Here is a 19,358-nt window from a genome sequence, read left to right as displayed (position 1 = left end):
ACAGCAAGGTTATCTTGTGCTAGCAAGCATCAGTAAGGTGATTGGAGTGTGTATAATTGGGCTCATGGCTGAATAATAAAACGAGATGGCTTTCTATTGAAGGCAAAACTGTGTTGTTCTTTTAAAATTTAGGAATGTATGTAGAGCAATCCTTGTACACATTTTTGCAGCTGGATGCAATAGTGTATTAATGAGTGTGATTTTTGGCTCAGGTCGACTTACGGGTGTCTTTGGATAAAATGAGTTAATGAAATGAGTTTGGGTTATCTCAGCTAATTTGTGAAGAATATATCCAAAGCATCTAATTGCAGCAACTAAAAAGATGCAGCTTCACTTGGCAGCAAAACTGCCAACTGTTAGAGAAAATGAAAATCTCACTGTATCATCAGATGTGAGGTTAATGAGGTACAAAGAGCGGGGAGCATGAAAGGAGATATTTTTATAAAGATAAAAGATTCTTTAGATTCTTGCGCAGTGTGGTTCATTGAGATACATTTAAAAACATACTGAGTTTATTAAAAGTAAATATCAAAAAGACCTAAATAATTGTTGTACAAGAACACAACTTCCGCTCCTTAGCCGCCCATATCAGTCCATTTGACAACTAAGTTTATCTTGGACTGTCCAGTCTCCTATTGCATTTGACTCCCAAAATGAATTTCCAGTTGCATGTCCATCCTACTTAGTAATATTGCCCAACTCCATCTGGTCTAAACTGCCGGAATTGCCATTCATACTTTTTGCTTCTTGACATTTTCAAACTGTTTTTTTGACTGATATATTTTTGAGACAAGCAAGGGACCCTACAACTAATCAAGTCCATGTCTTTTTGACATTGCCATTTGTTAGGTACCCTTTAGTTATGATGCTGCGCGTGTTCACTTAAATGTGTTAAAAATTTCTAGTTTCACCTTCTATTTAGATAAAATCCCCATCATTTGGGTAAAATATTTTTTCTCAATTCCCTTTATAATTCTTCTGCCTCTTCTTAAAATAGCCCCCTAATTATTGAAATCCTTCCTGTCAACCCATTATAAGCCTTCTATACTTTTATGCACCTTAATTGAATCTCTTCTCAGCATCCGAAAGAAAAGAACACTAGCCCAATCAATCTCCTTACAACTGTCATTTTCCCCTCTAGTAACGACCTAATTAATCTTATAAGCACCTTTCCTCATACTATTGCATTCTTTCTGTATTGCATTATATGCAGAGCAATAATTAGCCATGCAATGGTGAGTATAGTACATTATATAAAAGTTCCACCTTGGCTTTCCTGCTGGAATAAATAATATTTTGGTCAATAAGGGCAAGTATCTTGTATGCTGCCTTACCAACTTTTGTATCTGTAACCTTCAGGATGCTGGATACTAGGCTCTCAAGATCTTTATCCTTGTACATTATGACAGGCTAATGAACAAAGACAAGAAAAAGAAGACATTCTCCATGGGTGCAATTACAGAGGTCTCAATCCTGTCATTCATCCTGATGAAGTGTCACAGCCCAAAACATCAATTCTTTATCCTTTTCCATAGATGATGCCTGATCTGAGTTCCTCCTCCAGTATTTTGTGTGTTACATAAGAAACAGAAGCATGAGGTGGCTATTCGACCTCACGTGCCTGCTATTCATTAAGATCGTGCATAGATATCTATTATCCCACGTGTCTTCCTTGTGCTCCTGTTTCTCATATTTATTGATTCCCTTCATATTATAAAATATATTGCTCCATTTTTTGTATGTACTCAGCTGGCCTCTTAATGAAGAGAGAATTTTTGTATGATTTCTGTCACCTCGTTTGCCCACCCTAACTTCATTATCTCACAATTATTTGGATTGAATTACATTTTCACACCAAACTAATCCATTAATTATACTGAAAATGTTGGTGTCATCTGCAAACTTAATGTACAAATCACAGATTAGCAGGAGCTTGGCATTGAGACTTTTGAAATTTCTCCTACGTAGAATGCATCAAGTACACGCACGGAGCTCATTCTGACTATCAAGCTTCCATTTGAATAAGAACTAGGGTACATGGGTTTAGGGTGAGAGGGGAGAGATTTAATCAGAACTGAGTCTTCACCCAAATGGTGATTGTAAATAGAAGAAATGGTTGAGATAAGTACATGAGCATTTGAAAGCCACTTAGTAAAGTGTAGAGGAACACAAACCAAACACAAGTAAATAGAACGAGGTAATACTCAAAGAATTGGCAATCTTCTAGTTCCCTGACCCTGTGCTTGCAGCCAAAGAGAATTGGCTGACTACCCTCCCATAAGCATGAATAGAATAGAACTTCAGTGTCATTACTCAAAGCAGCGAGATTGCGGTGCTACTCCAGTCCGTTCAAAACAGATCTTACAATGCTTGCGGCGTGGCTTGATTTTTTTTTTACTTCTCATATTTTCTCTACCACGGAAGTTCTCAGGGGTCATTTTGGTAGTGGTTTACATTCCACCTCAGGCCAATGTCAAGCAGGTTTTTGATGATCTGAGTAATGGGATCAAGATGCACGAAACAGCGCACCCTAACTCCTTCACCATCGTTTTGGGAGATTTTAACCAGGCCAGTCTGTAAAAATCACTAAGCAACTACCATCAACAGATCACTTGCAATACCGGAGGAAACAACACACTGGACCATTGCTACACCACCATCAAGAATGCCTACCGTACTATTCCACATCCTCACTTCGGGAAGTCTGATCACCTAGCTGTACTTCTACTCTACTCCCTGAGTATAGGCAGAGACTGAAGACTGCAGCACCAGCAGTGAGGACCAAGAAGGTATGGACAAGGGAAGCACAAGGGTGCCTACTGGACTGTATTCAGGGATTCATCTTTGAACCTGGATGAGTATGCTGCGGTTGTTACTGACTTCATTAAAACCTGTGCAGATGAGTGTGTGCCCACAGACTTACTGTACATTCCCAAACCAAAAGCTGTGGATGAACCAGGAGGTGCGTTGTCTGCTGAAGGCTAGATCTGTGGCTTTCAAGTCTGACAACCCAGGCCTGTACCAGAAAACCAGGTATGATTTGCGGACGGCTATTTCAAGGGCGAAGTGACAATTAGGAACAAGGTTGGAGGTGACATTGGATGCACGGCAACTCTGGCAGGGTCTGCAAGACGTTACTTCCTACAAAGCAAAACCGAATAGCATGAATGGAAGCAATGATTCGCTACCAGATGAAATCAGCACCTTCTATGCACGCTTTGAAAGGGGAACACAACTACAGCTGTGAAGATCCCTGTTGCACCTGATGACCCTGTGATCTCTGTCTCAGAGGCTGATGTTAGACTGTCTTTAAAGAGAGTGAACCCTCGCAAGGCGGAAGGTCCTGATGGAGTACCTGGTGAGGCTCTGAAAACCTGTGCCAACCAACTACCAGGAGTATTCAAGGACATTTTCAACCTCTCACTGCTACAGGCGTAAATCCCCACTTCTTTCAAAAAAGCAACAATTATATCAGAAGAAGAATAATGTGGACTGCCTTAATGACTATCGCCTGGTAGCATTCACATCGACAGTGATGAATGCTTTGAGAGATTGATCATGACTAGACTGAACTCCTGCCTCAGCAAGGACCTGGACCCATTGCAATTTGCCTGTCGCCACAATAGATCAATGGCTCTCCACGTGGCTTTAGACCACCTGGACAGCACAAACACCTACGTCAGGATGCTGTTCATTGACCATAGCTCAGCATTTAATACCATCATTGCCACAATCCTGATTGAGAAGTTGCAGAACCTGGGCCTCTACAATTGGATCCTCATCTTCCTAAACAGAAGACCACAGTCTGTGCGGATTGGTGAAAACATCTCCTCACTGATGATCAACACTGGCGCACCTCGGGTGTGTGCTTAGCCCATTGCTCTACTCTCTATATGTACATGACTGTGTGGCTAGGCATTGCCCAAATGCCATCTATAAATTTGCTGATGATACAACCATTGTTGGTAGAATCTCAGGTGGTGATGAGAGGGTGTACAGGAGTGAGATACGCCAACTAGTGGAATGGTGCTGCAGCAACAACCTTGCACTCAACATCAGTAAGACGAAAGAGCTGATTCTGGACTTCAGGAAGGATAAGACGAAGGAACACATACCAATCCTCATAGAAGAATCAGAAGTGGAGAGAGTGCGCAGTTTCAAGTTCCTCGGTGTCAAGATCTCTGGGGATCTAAGCTGGTCCCAACATATGGATGAAGTTATAAAGAAGGCAAGACAGCAGCTATACTTTATTAGAAGTTTGAAGAGATTTGGCATGTCAACAAATACACTCAAAAACTTCTATAGTTGTACACTGGAGAGCATTCTGACAGACTGCATCACTGTCTGGTATGGAGTGGCTACTGCACAGGACCAAAAGAAGCTGCAGAAGGTTGTAAATCTAGTCAGCTCCATCTTGGGTACTAACCTACTAACTACCCAGGACATCTTTAGGGAGCAGTGTCTCAGAAAGGCAGTGTCTATTATTAAGGACCTCCAGCACCCAGGGCATACCCTTTTCTCACTGTTACCATCAGGTAGGAGGTACAGAAGCCTGAAGGCACACACTCAGTGATTCAGGAACAGCTTCTTCCCCTCTGCCATCCCATTCCTAAATGAACATTGAATCTTTGGGCACTAGCTCACTTTTTTCTAAAAATATACAGTGTTTGTTTTTGCACATTTTTTAATAATTACTCAATATATGTAATTGATTTACTTGTTTATTATTATTTTTCTCTGCTAGATTATGTATCGCATTGAACTGCTGCTGCAGTGTTAACAAATTTCATGTCACGTGCTGGTGATAATAATTCTGATTCTTATTTTCATGCAGTGAGTACCTTTGATAGTCCATAACACTTAAAGGTCATTGGCAAGTCAGATTATTCAGCTGCACTACAGACCTCAGGAAGAAACTGTTTTTCCTGTCTTACTGTCTTGGCTAAGATGTCTCAGTATCTCCTTCCACATGTCCGGAGATTGAACAAACAGTGTCCGGGATGGGATGGGTATTTAAATATGTTACAAACGCACTGTAGACATGGAGAGTTGCAGATTGTCTCCAGGTCTGGTTGTTGAATCCCAATGATGTGCTGAGCTGTCCTAATCACCTGTTGGTGTGCTTTGTGAGCTTGCAGCTACAGTACCATACTGTCATTCCATTGTCAGTATGCTTTCTATTGCACATCAATAAAAGTTGGCTGCAAATTTTTGGGGCAGTTTAGCTCTCCTTTCCCATGTATTGAACATAGCTTCCTGTTGAGCAGTGTCTTACAGGGGAAAAAATGAGAATTCAAGTGGCCTTTCTGCATGACTCTTAATTTTAAATGTTCCACCACTGCTAAGCACAGCCTTCAGCTGCTAAGACACTGAATACTGGAATTCCATCCTAATCTGCTTTTAGTAATGGTTTTTCCTTCTCTAGGGTGCTGTTAAAACCTAATTCCTTAATGAAACTTTAGCTGGCCTTTGCTTTTATATCCTTGTGTAGCTCTGTCAAATTGTTTTGACAATGCTTCATTCAAGTATGTTTACTTAAATTCACGCATTGAGTAAATGCAAATTATTGCTAAAATTATATAAACTAGTTTGTTAATAAAATTCTATTTTCTGAAATGACTTTGTGGATAAATGCATCATCTTAATCATGCTGAAACATAGATGGAAAGAATGCTTAGGGTTCTGAATTACTTGATTAGTTGTTTAGCTCCAGTATCTTGAGCACGAGAATGAAAAATGCTCAACTAAATGTTCTGGTCCTAATCGCTGATTAAATAGCCTGCTGATTAAGTAGTCCAGGCTCTCTCACCAAAAGTCATTTTGTGGTAGGCAACTGCTCAACTGCTCCAGCAATGTGCCAGCAAAGAGAGAATACCATCAGGAGATAAAATCTTTCATGGAAGGAGGATAGCAAAAGAGCAGTTGGCAATTTCTATGACCATGTGGGTTTCCTTCCACATGTTAAATGTGCTGGTAGGTTAATTGCCCCCAGTAAATTATCCCTCACTAAACATTCATGACAAAAAGAATCTTGGTTATTGTTGGGCATGTCAGAGGGAATAAGTGCAGGGAAATAAGACTACCAATGGGATTACTGTCCTAGCTTCCTTGTGTCCTTGCGCAACAGTTTATAATTTTAAAAATGTTTTAAAAAGTTCTGTCTTCAATCCAGGTTTTTTACCATTTTGATTGTTTTCTTTCAAATGATAATATAAGCAATTCAAAATTTAATTTTGCCTTATTAATTTCAAACATCAATATTACAAATTTTGCTTTGCAAGTTGATCTCTGCCGAATTAAATAGATTTACAACTTAAAGCCACTGGATTGGAATTGGGTTGTTCTAGAGTACATTAACAAGTGGAAGAATGAAGTCATTTGTGAGATGGATTGATATTTTCAATAGCCCATCGCTGACTTTAATAGTTCCTAAATATCAGATCATTTCTTACAATCCTGATTGGAAGTAGGTGTAGGTGGTTTTGAAATGGGGAAGGTAGTTAATAGTGGAAATTGAACCTTGAGAGCTGCAGGATAATAAGTTTAATTTTGGGAAATTATGTTAATGTATGTCACATTAATACTTGCATGGTGCTGCAATCAGTTGAAGTTCATGATTTACTAATTTTAGTGAATATTTTGAGATCACTTAAAAGATGAATGAAATCCAGAAATGGCCTGTTTACTTTAATGTCTAGAATATTATCAAAAGAAAACTATAGTATATCAGAAGAGGTTGTAGTGGATTGATTAATTGTATCACACACTTCGTTATCTTTGTCTTTTAACCTTCCTGATTAGTTACATCTCTAATTTTAACTTTTCTGACTAATTCATTCACTATGATACTGCTGTGATCAGTTCTCTTGTCAATGCTTTCACGTGAGAATATAAGATTATTACTCTTACCCAGTTGTACTCTATTCTGTTCTATTGGTGGAATACAATTTCCCTTTGTGCTCAACAGGATTCAAGTTCTGCAACCTTGAGCATCTCTGGTGCATAGTGGAATTAGCTAAACATAAGATCTGACCAGATCGTATTTGGACATTTTCTCCTCTGCATAACTAAACTGTATTCCAGATTAACATGGGGAAAATGTGATTTATACCCATTTGTTTTTCTTCCACCTCTTATGGACACTTTTTTCTCTTCAAGTATTCTCAAAACTCATCCCATTTAAAAACGCACCTCTTGCACCCAACTGCTATTGGTAGCAGAATAGATGACAAGAAAATATTTTGAAATACCTATCTAATCCAAATTACAGTCTTTTCATCCCCCAGATTTTTGAATATGGTGTCACTCTCAATCTGCCTGCATCCACCACAGCTTCTAAATAAAGTCTTCCCTAATCAAGTTTCCATAATGGTCACGACATTTAAACTGTCTTGCCTTAGTGCCTTAAATGATCTTTTCACAAAATCGTCCTGCTGTGTCTGATCTGCTGCTTTTGACATTTTAGACATTATCTTTTTCTGATGTTTTTTCCCAACTTAGTCCATGTCAATAGAGTTCCTTACTTCCACTTCTGATTGGAAGTATTTTAATGTTAGTTTCTTTTCTGTCCCTACATACAACGTGAAACCTAAGAAATGAAAGCAGAGCAAACAATTCTTTGAAGCATTATTCAAGATTATGGATGATGTTCCATCATAATACCATTTTCCAGGACTGTGCCCTTACCACCTAGTGTAGAAAATTCCGAAGCTAAGTGAGGCCAATTCTCCTCATCTTAGTCTTAAACAACCTACCCCTTTATTTGGTGTGTTCTGGAACTTGACTTGTCAGCCAGGGGAAACATTTCAAACCCCCCCCCCCACCCCACACACATTTAGCCTGTCAAGATCTATTCTTGATCTACTGAACATGATACTCTTGTGCAGAACCATCCCTGCATTGCCACATTAGAACTGTGCACTGTTGTTATCAGGGTGTACGTCTGATAATCTTGCAAGAATCACATTTCACTTTAAATAGACCTTTAAGTCTTGTATATATCTTTGGACCCAGGAACTGTTTTAGGTTAATTTAAATTTGCCCACAGGATCTGTGTTTTCATTTCAGGCAAGTTTCTGACTTACTCCATCATTATAACTTCCGTTCCTTCCTCTGCCCTTATGCTGAGATATTTGTACATAACTCTGTTACCTTCAGACTTGACTCTGTATGTCTTGACTCCAAATACCCTTAACCAAAACTCTGGCCTTTTAATTCCCTCAGCTTCAGAACTAAATCCAATGCATTGCAATAGCCCATGCACCTTTCTCTTCCTCCCAAATGAAATAATTTATCATTCAATTTATCTCTTGAAGTCATATTTCCTTTGCACGGATATGCAGGTTTATTTAAAGACTTTTTTGATGGCGTGTAAGCTAATAGAGCAACAGGAGGCATATAGAATATAGACCAATACAGTACAAGCCTTTCAGCCCATAATGCTGTGTCGACCATTTAACCGACTCTGAGATCAATCTAACCCTTCCCTCCTACATAGCCCTCCATTTTTCTAACATCAATGTGCCTATTTAGAGTTTCTTAAATGCCCCTAATGTATTTGCCTCTGCCACCACCCCTGGCAGTGTGCTTCATACACTCATCACTTTCAAAGTAAGATATAAAGGCTTACTTCTGATATCCCCTATACTTTTCTCCAGCCACCTTAAATTTGGCCCCCTCTTTAGCCATTTCTGCCCTGGGGAAAAAGTGGCTACCTACTTAATCTACGCCTCTTATCATCTTGTACACCTCAATCAAGTTACCTGTCATCCTCCTTCACTCCAGCAAGAAAAGGCTGAGCTTGAACTATCCTCACTTCTCAAATTATTTGGAAACTGCTGAAGTATTGTTCTGCTCAAAACCTCTCATGTCCTATTAATATAATACACAAATATTTCAGTAAAGTTCAGAGGAATTGAATGGAGTTTGTGCTGATTTGAAATTATCCAAATTATTTAATGAATGTCTGAAGTTGTTCAATGTAGCAAGTTCTATAATGTAGCACTAATTCAGAGATTTTTGAGAACTTCCTCATTTAAGAAACCAGATTAGAGCCATTGTATTGAACAAAGCATTCCAGTGTGAGGCAAGATCAGGGAAAGTACCCAGAGAGCCAGTTTAGACTACGACCATTAAATATGCATAATGGAGAAGAAAAGAATAATTTGACAGAATTACAAAGAAAGCAGTTTAGGTTCTCATAATTTGTGAAATTTGTATGGAAAATTGCACTGGGAATTTAAACTGATTATATAGAAACTTGAGTATAGTCTGATTTTTGAACACTTTGTCAGGTGGTGCTTGGTGGTGGATATCAAATTAATTGATACATAAATTTAGATATTTTGTGGATGCTTATAAATATTTGTAAAACTAGCCTTATGAATATGCTGTGTTTCAAAATTTCAGAAAACTGATTTCAAAGCAGCAAGATTGTAGGATAAGTAGGGTGAGTGCCAGAGTTATTTTCTGTGATAGTTAAGACAGCCTGCAAAGGTAGTGCAGCATGGTGTCTAACTTTTTTTTAAAGATGAGCTTTATGATATTTTGGGGTAATAGGCACTTGATCTTAACTGGCACATTACAATAGCCACAATATCATCAACCTTGATAATTTTTTCAAGATTTGTCTCACTGACCTCTCTTTACTGATTCTTTTTTGTCCGCTCATAACTTAAGTACATTTGTCTTGATTTACAAGCAGTACGATTCAAACAGTCAGCAGTCGATATTTCTTGTACCCTCTTTTCATATCCTTATAATAGGAATGGGAAATGTGGCAAAGGAGATATTTCACAGCCTTTGTCGAGTAACTCTGCTTTATCCGCCAAAAGTGGAATTTGCCGATGGCCAAATGTTTTAATTCCTATCCCCATTCCCATTCAGACATGTCACTCCATGGCATCATTTTTTGCCACGATGAGGTCTCTCTCAGGGTGGAGGAGCAGCACCTCATATTCCTTCTATTTAGCCTCTTACCTGATAGCATGAACATCGATTTCTCCAAGTAAATTTTTTCCCTCCCCGGTGCCCCTCCTTCTCCTCTTCCCCCTCATTGTCCTCTCTTCTCTCCTATCAAATTTCTTCTTCTTCAGCCCTTTACTTTTTCCACCCTCCGTGCTTCACCTATCAGTGCCTAGCTAGTCCTTCTTCCACACCCACCCCCTTCCTTCCAGCCCTGAAGAAGAGTCTTTGCCCACTACCTGACCTGCTGAGTTTCTCCAGCATTTTGTGTGTGTTGTTTGGTCTTTTATGTTCTGATTTTTTTAATATGAGCTTTAGGAGGATTAGAGCTTGTCTTTTACATTTATTTGTACCAGTAGTCCAGGAGTTATTTATACTTATATATATACTTTATTGTCGCCAAACAATTGATACTAGAACGTACAATCATCATAGCAATATTTGATTCTGCACTTCCCGCTCCCTAGATTACAAATCGATAGTAAATATTAAAAATATAAATTAAAGATCATAAATAGAAAATAGAAAAATGGAAAGTAAGGTAGTGCAAAAAAAACGAGAGGCAGGTCCGGATATTTGGAGGGTACGGCCCAGATCCGGGTCAGGATCCGTTCAGCAGTCTTATCACAGTTGGAAAGAAGCTGTTCCCAAATCTGACCGTACGAGTCTTCAAGCGCCTGAGCCTTCTCCCGGAGGGAAGAGGGACGAAAAGTGTGTTGGCTGGGTGGGTCGTGTCCTTGATTATCCTGGCAGCACTGCTCCGACACCCTGCGGTGTAAAGTGAGTCCAAGGACGGAAGATTGGTTTGTGTGATGTGCCGCGCTGTGTTCATGATCTTCTGCAGCTTCTTCCGGTCTTGGACAGGACAACTTCCATACCAGGTTGTGATGCACCCTAGAAGAATGCTTTCTATGGTGTATCTATAAAAATTAGTGAGGGTTTTAGGGGACAGGCCAAATCTCTTTAGTTTTCTCAGGAAGTAAAGGCACTGGTGGGCCTTCTTGGCAGTGGTCTCTGCTTGGTATGTCTTGAAGTATCCTTTGACACTGTCAATAATCCTTATTGTGAGTTTGGATCCAGAAACAGAATCCCTTCAAGCTAATCACTGGAAATAAAACTACCTAACTTATTTTGAACCTATTGAAAAGTTAACTAATTTTCTTGAATTAACTTATTGGTAGAAACCATCATACCTGAAATGAAAGGGCAAATTCAGTGTTAAATTAACATTGTTAAATTCAGTTCTTAATTACTAAATGATTCCATGTACTTCATTCATTAATGAGTGTTCTGTGTGTTTTGAATCCCTGAAAGATGTAATTCACATTAAAGTCTTTCATTGATAGCCTTCCTATGAGCAAGGTGAGTTTATCAAAATAATTTTTTTTACTGTTGAGAGTACGATCAATCAGCACAGCTTCCCACGAACACAGGGATTAGAAGATTACATTTTGATTAATTGTTCTAAATTTGTCTGTAATGTCGTTACTACAAAGCCAAGTTGACTTTTTAATCTATTTTTCTTTAATTGATTACTTGTGTATTTGTTTCAGAATTGTGCAGCTGATGCTTGTAGATTTCACCACTTAATCATGTTTATATTTTATTATATCCAGGTGATCCAAGTTCATTCAACAATACTTTGAACAACCCACAGTTAAGCCATCTCCAGACCTTGATCAATACCAATCAAATGCTTCCTCAGACTAATCATCAACTTTTGCAAGGTCTGCAAGGGACTCAGGGTCTTCAGGGGTTTCAGGGTCACTCTTCACTTTCGGGCCCAAGCAACCCTCTAAACCCCATGGCATGTGTTTTTCAAAACTTTCAGGTAAGTAATTTGCATATTATCTTCTAATCTTACAGATAATTGCTGAAATGAAAACAAAAGCTGGTCAAAACTCAGCAGATCAGGCACCATCTGTGGGAAGAGTGAATGGTTCAGGTTGAGGACCCTCAGAGCTTTCAACGTTAGCAAAACAAAAAAAGCTGGCCATTGACATCAGAAAAGGGCACTGCACATGATCATCACTATATCAATAAAGTTGAAGCTGAGAGCTTCAAGTTACTAGGAGTTAATTCCACTAATCTGTCCTGACCAAACTACGTAGACACCATGACCAAGAAAGTTCACCAATACCTCTACTCCCTCAATAAGCTAAATAGATTGATCCTTACCAACTTCTATTAATGAACCATAGAAAGCATTCTATCTGGATGCATAATGACTTGGTATGTCAACTGCTTTGCTTGTGCCAGTAATTAACGGAAAACAGTTGAGGACACAGTTCAGCACATCACAGAAACCCTACCCACACTGGACGTTCTCTCTCCTCCCCTCCTCCATCAGCCAGAAGATACAAAAACCTGAATGGACATACTACCAGGTTTAAGGATAGCTTCTGCCCCACTGTTATAAGACTATTAAATGGCTTACTAGCATGATAAAATGGACTGTTGATCTCACAGTCTACTTCATTATGATCTTGTACATTATTTAGTTGCTTTGCATTTTCTCTGTAGCTGTTCCATTTTATTCAGCATTGTCATTATTTTACCTTGTCAAGGGTCAATTTTTATTGGCCATATTTACATGTAGTGGGAATTTACTGTGGTGTGTTGGTCAGGGTGTGACATGCAACGAAAAACAACATTGAACAATAAGGAATAAAGAATGATATAAAAAAACAAAGTTGCAAGTTAAAGTATGGATATAGAATAAAATTGCTTAATGTGAAATGATTTGATCTGTATAAACAGTAGGCAAGGCAAGCTTTTTACTGTATCTCAGTACACGTGACAGTAAACCACTTGTACTCCACTTTAATCAGAAATGGGAAAGGGAAAACAAGTTAGTCTAAGTAGGAGAGATGGTGGTGGATGGCAGTGGGTAAAACAAAGCAATGTCTGTATCCAGTTGAAATAACCTAGTTATTAATCAGCTATTTAAGCATAACGTTGTTAATGTTGTGGAGTCTGAGTGATGTATAGTCTGACCTACAGGGATTGCCCAGTTGGCCAAAATATACAAATGAATGAAAAAACGAATAGAGGAAAGGAAATCTAAAATGGCAAGCTTTATACAAACAGAACTATTACATTCCCCAACTTCAGATCACTTAGCTGAATTTGGGGAATTCAATATTGAGTATGACAGGCTAAAATGTTCCCTGAGGGTAAAATGAGGCACTGTTCCTCAAGTTTATGCTACACCTCATTGCAACAATGCAGGAGGCCACAGATGTCAGAGTGAGATTCCAGGTTCTTCAGAACTTTGTTTTTATTTCAAATTTTCCCACAATTGCAATTTTTACATTTTTGTTTACTACTGAATTGCTCAACTGAAGACAAATAATATCTTGTGGGCAGTTACCTGATGGCATACTTAAAACATGACAATCCCCCTCACCCATTCCATCCTCAATAGTAATTCAAAAAATACATGTTAAGATTCTTTATGTACATGTACACCTTTGCCTTCTAACATTTAAGAATATTTTCAAGTACATCTCTAAAATTTAACTTTTTACACATGCCTTCAACAGTAGATTTTACACAGTTTTTATTCAATTTTGCACCATCACTGAAACTCTACATTTTTACTTGACAACCACAAGCTACTTAGTGGTTGGCAGCATATTATACCCAGGATCTCCCACCCTTTGCTTCCCTCCATCTGCCCCTCATTTCACTGGCCTGTCAATATCCTTACGTTTCCTGTTCTCCGACTCATCTACTTCACAAGGTCACAAGACAAAGGAGCAGAAGTAGGCCATTCGGCCCATCGATTCTGCTCCGCCACTCCACCATGAGCTAAACTATTCTCCCATCTAGTTCCAATTTCCAACTTTTTCCCCAATCTCTTGATACTCTGACTAATTAGATACCTATCAATCTCCTCCTTAAACACCCTCAATGATTGGGCCTCCACAGCTGTATGTGGCAACGAATTCCATAAATCCACAACCCTCTAGCTAAAAAAATTTCTTTTCATCCCTGTTTTAAATGGGTACCCTCTAGTTCTAAGACTGTGGCCTCTTGTCCTGGACTCACCCACCAAGGGAAACAGCCTTTCCACATCTACTCTGTCCAACCCTTTCAACATTCGAAATGTTTCTATGAGATCCCCTCTCATTCTTCTATACTCTAATGAATACAGTCCAAGAGCCGACAAACGCTGTTAATATGTTAACCCCTGAATTCCAGGAATCATCCTCGTAAATCTTCTCTGAACTCTCTCCAACATCAGTACATCCTTTCTAAGATAGGGGCCCCAAAACTGCACACAGTATTCCAAATGAGGTCTCACCAGTGCCCCATAGAGCCTCATCAACACCTCCTTACTCTTATACACTATTCCTCTTGAAATGAATGCCAACATAGCATTCGCTTTCCTTACTGCTGATCCAACCTGGTGGTTAACCTTTAGGGTATCCTGCACGAGGACCCCCAAGTCCCTTTGCACTTCCGATTTTTGATTTTTCTCCCCATCTAAATAGTAATCTGCCCGATTATTTCTTCTTCCAAAATGTACAACCATACATTTCTCAACATTGTATCTCATCTGCCATTTCTTTGCCCAGTCTCCTAAACTGACCAAGTCTCTCTGCAACCTTTCCGTTTCTTCAACACTTCCTGCTCCTCCACCTATCTTGGTGTCATCTGAAAACTTAGCCACAAAACCATTTAATCCATAATCCAAATCATCGATATACATCGTAAAAAGAAGCGGCCCCAACACCGACCCCTGCGGAACACCACTGGTAACCGGCAACCAATCAGAATAGGATCCCTTTATTCCCACCCTTTGCTTTCTGCCTATCAGCCAATGCTCCACCCATTTCAATATCTTTCCTGTAATTCCATGGGCTCTCATCTTATTAAGCAGCCTCTTATGCAGCACCTTATCGAAGGCCTTTTGAAAATCCAAATACACAACATCCACAGCCTCTCCCTTGTCAATCTTATTTCAGATTACCTCAAAAAATTCCAATAAGTTGGTGAGGCAGGATCTTCTCTTCATGAAACCATGCTGGCTTGGGCCTATCTTGTCATGCTCCTCGAGGTATTTCATAACCTCATCCTTGAGGATCGACTCCAATAACTTTCCAACTACCGATGTCAAACTAGTAGGTCTGTAATTTTCTTTTTGCTGCTTCCCTCCTTTCTTAAACAGCGGAACTACATCTGCAACCTTCCAGTCCTCCGGAACCATGCCAGAGTCTATTGATTCCTGGAAGATCATTTCCAATGCCTCCACAATCTCCAAACCTACCTCCTTCAGAACCCTTGGGTGCCCCTCATCCGGACCAGGAGACTTATCTATTCTTAGTCCATTGAGCTTCCCAAGCACTTTCTCTCTAGTAATCTTGACTGTACCTAATTCTATTCCCTGAGACCTCTGGCTATCAGGTATATTGCTAATGTCTTCCACTGTGAAGGCTGATGCAAAATACTCATTTAGTTCCTCTGCCATCTCTGTTACCCATTATAATTTTTCCAGCATCATTTTCAATCGGTCCTTTATCTACCGTGTCGCACTGTTATTCTTCATATATTTAAAAAAAACTCTTAGTATCCTTTTTTATGTTAATCGCCAACTTCCTTTCATAATTCATCTCTTCTTTCCTAATGACTATTAGTTTCCTTCTGTAAGTTTTTAAAAGTTGTCCAGTCCTCAGTTTTTCCACTAATTTTTGCTTCCTTGTATGCCGTCTCTTTTGCTTTTATTTTAGCTTTAACCTCTCTTGTTAGCCACATTTGTGCCATTTTTCCATTCATGATTTTCTTTTTTCTTGGAATATATTTTTCCTGCACTTTCCTTATTTCTTCTAGGAATTTCATCCAATTCTGCTCTCCCATCCCTCCATCTAGCTTACTTTTCCAATCGACTTGGGCCAGTTCCTCTCTCATACCACTGTAATTTCATTTGTTCCACTGAAATATCAATACACCTGATATCAGCTCTCCTTTTCAAATTTGAAACTGAACTCAATCATATTATGATCACTACCTATAAGGGTTTCCATTACCTCCAGCTCCCTAATTGCCTCAGGCTCATTACACAGCACCCAATCCAAAACAGCCGATCCCCTGGTGGGCTTATGGACAAGCTGCTCCAAAAAGCCATCCCATAGGCATTCTACAAACTCCCTCTCCTGAGATCCAGTACCTTCTTGACTTTCCCAATCCACTTTCATATTAAAATCCCCCATAATTATTTTGACATTTTCCTTCTAACACGCTTTTTCTACTTCCAGCTGTAATTTGTAGTCCTCATCCCGGCTGCTGTTTGGAGGCCTGTATATAACTGCTATTAGTGTCTTTTTACCCTTGCTATTTCTTAACTCGACCCATAAGGATTCTACCTTTTCTGATCCTATGTCCCTTCTTTCCAGTGATTTGATATTATTGCTTACCATCAGGGCCACACCACCCCCTTTACCTATCTTCCTATATTTCCTTATATCCAAAATATTTTTTCTCTATGAATTTCCGCCATCACTACCTATCTGCCCATGTCTCCATACTTGTATATACTGGCAGTCCTCCCTCTACACCAGGGGTTCCTTTTTTATACCACGGAGCCTTACCATTAACTGAGGAGTCTGTGGACCCCAGGTTAGGAACCGCTGCTCTACGCTGTCAGTTCTGATGTAGGGTCTTAACCTGAATGTTGACTGTCCATCTGTGGAAGCAAAGGTTGCTTTACCCTTTGAGTTCTTCCAGCAATTTAGTTTTGAAGTGCTGATAAAGGTGTGTCTTAATTCTGTAATGGAGTAGCAACTTGAAAACCATCTCTTTTATAAACAAAAGGGCATCATTTCCTGGATCAACTGGGACTAAAGAAAAACTACAGTAATAAAATAAAATGGTTACAAATAGATGTCTTAAACATTTTGAAAGAATTACTCAGTACAATTTTATGGCTTGTTCTCACTAAAGTTTAGGGTTAATTAGTACAGTTGAAAATATGCCTAATGTGTGTGTAATCAAATATTTGAAAGCTAATGCTGCAGTTGATTTAAATTTCTTCCAGGTGAGCCCAGCCCATGATGTCTCACTTCCAAATGCACCTGTAAACTCTGAACCAGGGACTATATTACTCCCCGAGGCCTCCCATACTGCACCTCCTGCTTTTCATGAGCTTCCTGGTGACCAACATCGAATAGAACAGATTCAAGCAAAGCAGGACAGGGAACAGGCGCCAACTGTGGGTCCTCACGACCCCTCCGTTGATGCTATATACAAAGCCGTGGTGGATGCTGCAAGCAAAGGAATGCAAGTTGTGATCACCACAGCAGTGAGTAGTACTTCGCAAATGAGCCCCATCCCAGCCCTGAGTGCCATGAGTGCCTTTACTGCCTCCATTGCAAACCCTGTGAATCTTTCCAATGCAGTCAATGCAGTGATTCATGGGAAAAGACTTTCCAGCATGGAGAATGACAGTCGACTCAACAATCAAAATATTCTGGCAAACAGGCATGCCAGAGGAGTGAGGTTGCGCAAAAATTCTGGGCAAAAATTCACCGCTGAGGGGGAAGGATTTGAATACTTCAAATCACCAGGTCGCAACACTCCAAAAAAACAATGGGAAACTGAACAACAGCCAGTTGATGCAACGTTGTGGAAATGTGAGAAGTTTCTAGAACACTCTGGCCAAGTAAATCACAGTCCTTCAGCAGAAAGGATGCCTTCCTTTCAGGGAGATCAGACTGATGCAGGATTACAGCAGAAAAACTGCCAGTTAGACAAAAGATTTCATGAGGACAGCTTTAGGTTTAATAGTCAAAAAAGACACATTGTTAACATTAAGGAAAAACTCGACAGCACTGTGGAACGATGCACACATATCAACGGAAACCGGTCTCAGCAGAACAGGAACTTTGAGCTGCTGGCAGCCCCCAAACAGGAACTTGCCATAGAGGAGCAATCTCCAAGTTCGTCAGCTAGTTTGGAGGGAATGCCAGGTGCTTTGACACATGAGTATATTTACAATGGAGACTATAATTCAGAAAACATTAATGGATGTGCTCCAAGTCCGTCAGACACTAAAAGCATAAGCAGTGATGATGATTTGAGAATTCCAGATTCACCATCTAATGAATTAATACACTACAGACCAAGGACGTTTAATGTTGGTGACTTGGTCTGGAGTCAAATAAAGGGATTTCCTTCCTGGCCTGGTAAGCTGGTGAGAGAAGATGAAGTACACAGTTCTTGTCAACAAAACACTGAAGAGGGGAAGGTAAATAATACAGTAAGCACCAATTTTTATATTTATTTTCTCTTATTTAAGTGAGAAAATGCTAACCTGCAGTTGACTCTTATTTGTTTTGTGTTATCTAAAATTAAAAGTAAAAAGAACTAATACCTGTATTGGTTACATTAAAATCGTTTATAGAGTAATTAATCATATTTTGATTCGGTATATAGAACTTCATAATTTGCTGGAGGGTTTTCATGACTCAACTGAAATGTCAAAAACACTCTGCTCTGCAATAATTAATGCAGGCTTTACTAAATGTGGTAACCACAGTATTTACTGCTCATTACACCATTAGTGTTTAGGGCAACAGTGAAGGTCATACATTTCTGGCAGTGTTCATGGATTCTTTCGTCGTGCCAGTAGCTTTCTTTTTGGTTTTCACTACTGTCTGCCATGCTCATCCCAGGTGGAGACTCAGAAATATCATTGCACACAGATGCAGAAGGGTTCTTCATTGTTGTCTCCATAAGGGCTTTTAGTCTCAAGCTGAACGCCCGATCCTGGAGGACTTTTAAGCAACACACATCAAAGTTGCTGGTGAACACAGCAGGCCAGGCAGCATCTCTAGGAAGAGGTACAGTCGACATTTCCGGCCGAGACCCCTCGTCAGGACTAACTGAAGGAAGAGCTAGTTAAGAGATTTGAAAGTGGGAGGGAGAGGGGGAGATCCAAAATGATAGGAGAAGACAGGAGGGGGAGGGATGGAGCCAAGAGCTGGACAGGTGATTGGCAAAAGGGATATGAGAGGATCATGGGACAGGAGGTCCGGGGAGAAGGAAAAGGGGAGGGAGTGGGGAAAAAAAACCCAGAAGATGGGCAAGGCGTATATTCAGAGGGACAGAGGGAGAAAAAGGAGAGAGAGAGAGAGAGAAAAAGTGTGTGTATATAAATAAATAACAGATGGGGTATGAGGGGGAGGAGGGGCATTAACAGAAGTTAGAGAAGTCAATGTTCATTGCGTCAGGTTGGAGGCTACCCAGACAGAATATAAGGTGTTGTTCCTCCAACCTGAGTGTGGCTTCATCTTTACAGTAGAGGAGGCCGTGGACGAACATATCAGAATGGGATGTGGAATTAAAATGTGTGGCCACTGGGAGATCCTGCTTTCTCTGGCGGACAGAGCGTA

General features: G+C 39.8%; 1 protein-coding gene across 9 annotated transcripts in view; it reads left to right on the top strand.

Moving 5' to 3' along the window:
- The window catches only part of mbd6 (methyl-CpG binding domain protein 6), a 234,674-nt gene that overhangs the window by 181,353 nt on the left and 33,963 nt on the right, over window positions 1-19,358 (top strand). For 8 of the 9 annotated variants that reach the window (XM_063048607.1, XM_063048606.1, XM_063048602.1 and 5 more), the window contains 2 exons: window positions 11,580-11,794; window positions 17,003-18,223. In XM_063048607.1, coding sequence (XP_062904677.1) covers window positions 11,580-11,794; window positions 17,003-18,223 — 1,436 coding nt within the window. The remainder of the gene's footprint in view (window positions 1-11,579; window positions 11,795-17,002; window positions 18,224-19,358) is intronic. The other variant, XM_063048608.1, reaches the window with a different exon arrangement.

The sequence above is a fragment of the Mobula hypostoma genome, chromosome 5, assembly GCF_963921235.1.
Source record: "Mobula hypostoma chromosome 5, sMobHyp1.1, whole genome shotgun sequence".
NCBI lineage: Eukaryota > Metazoa > Chordata > Chondrichthyes > Myliobatiformes > Myliobatidae > Mobula > Mobula hypostoma.
Note: the sequence above shows the minus strand (reverse complement) of the source record. Positions and strands in the feature narration are given on the sequence as shown.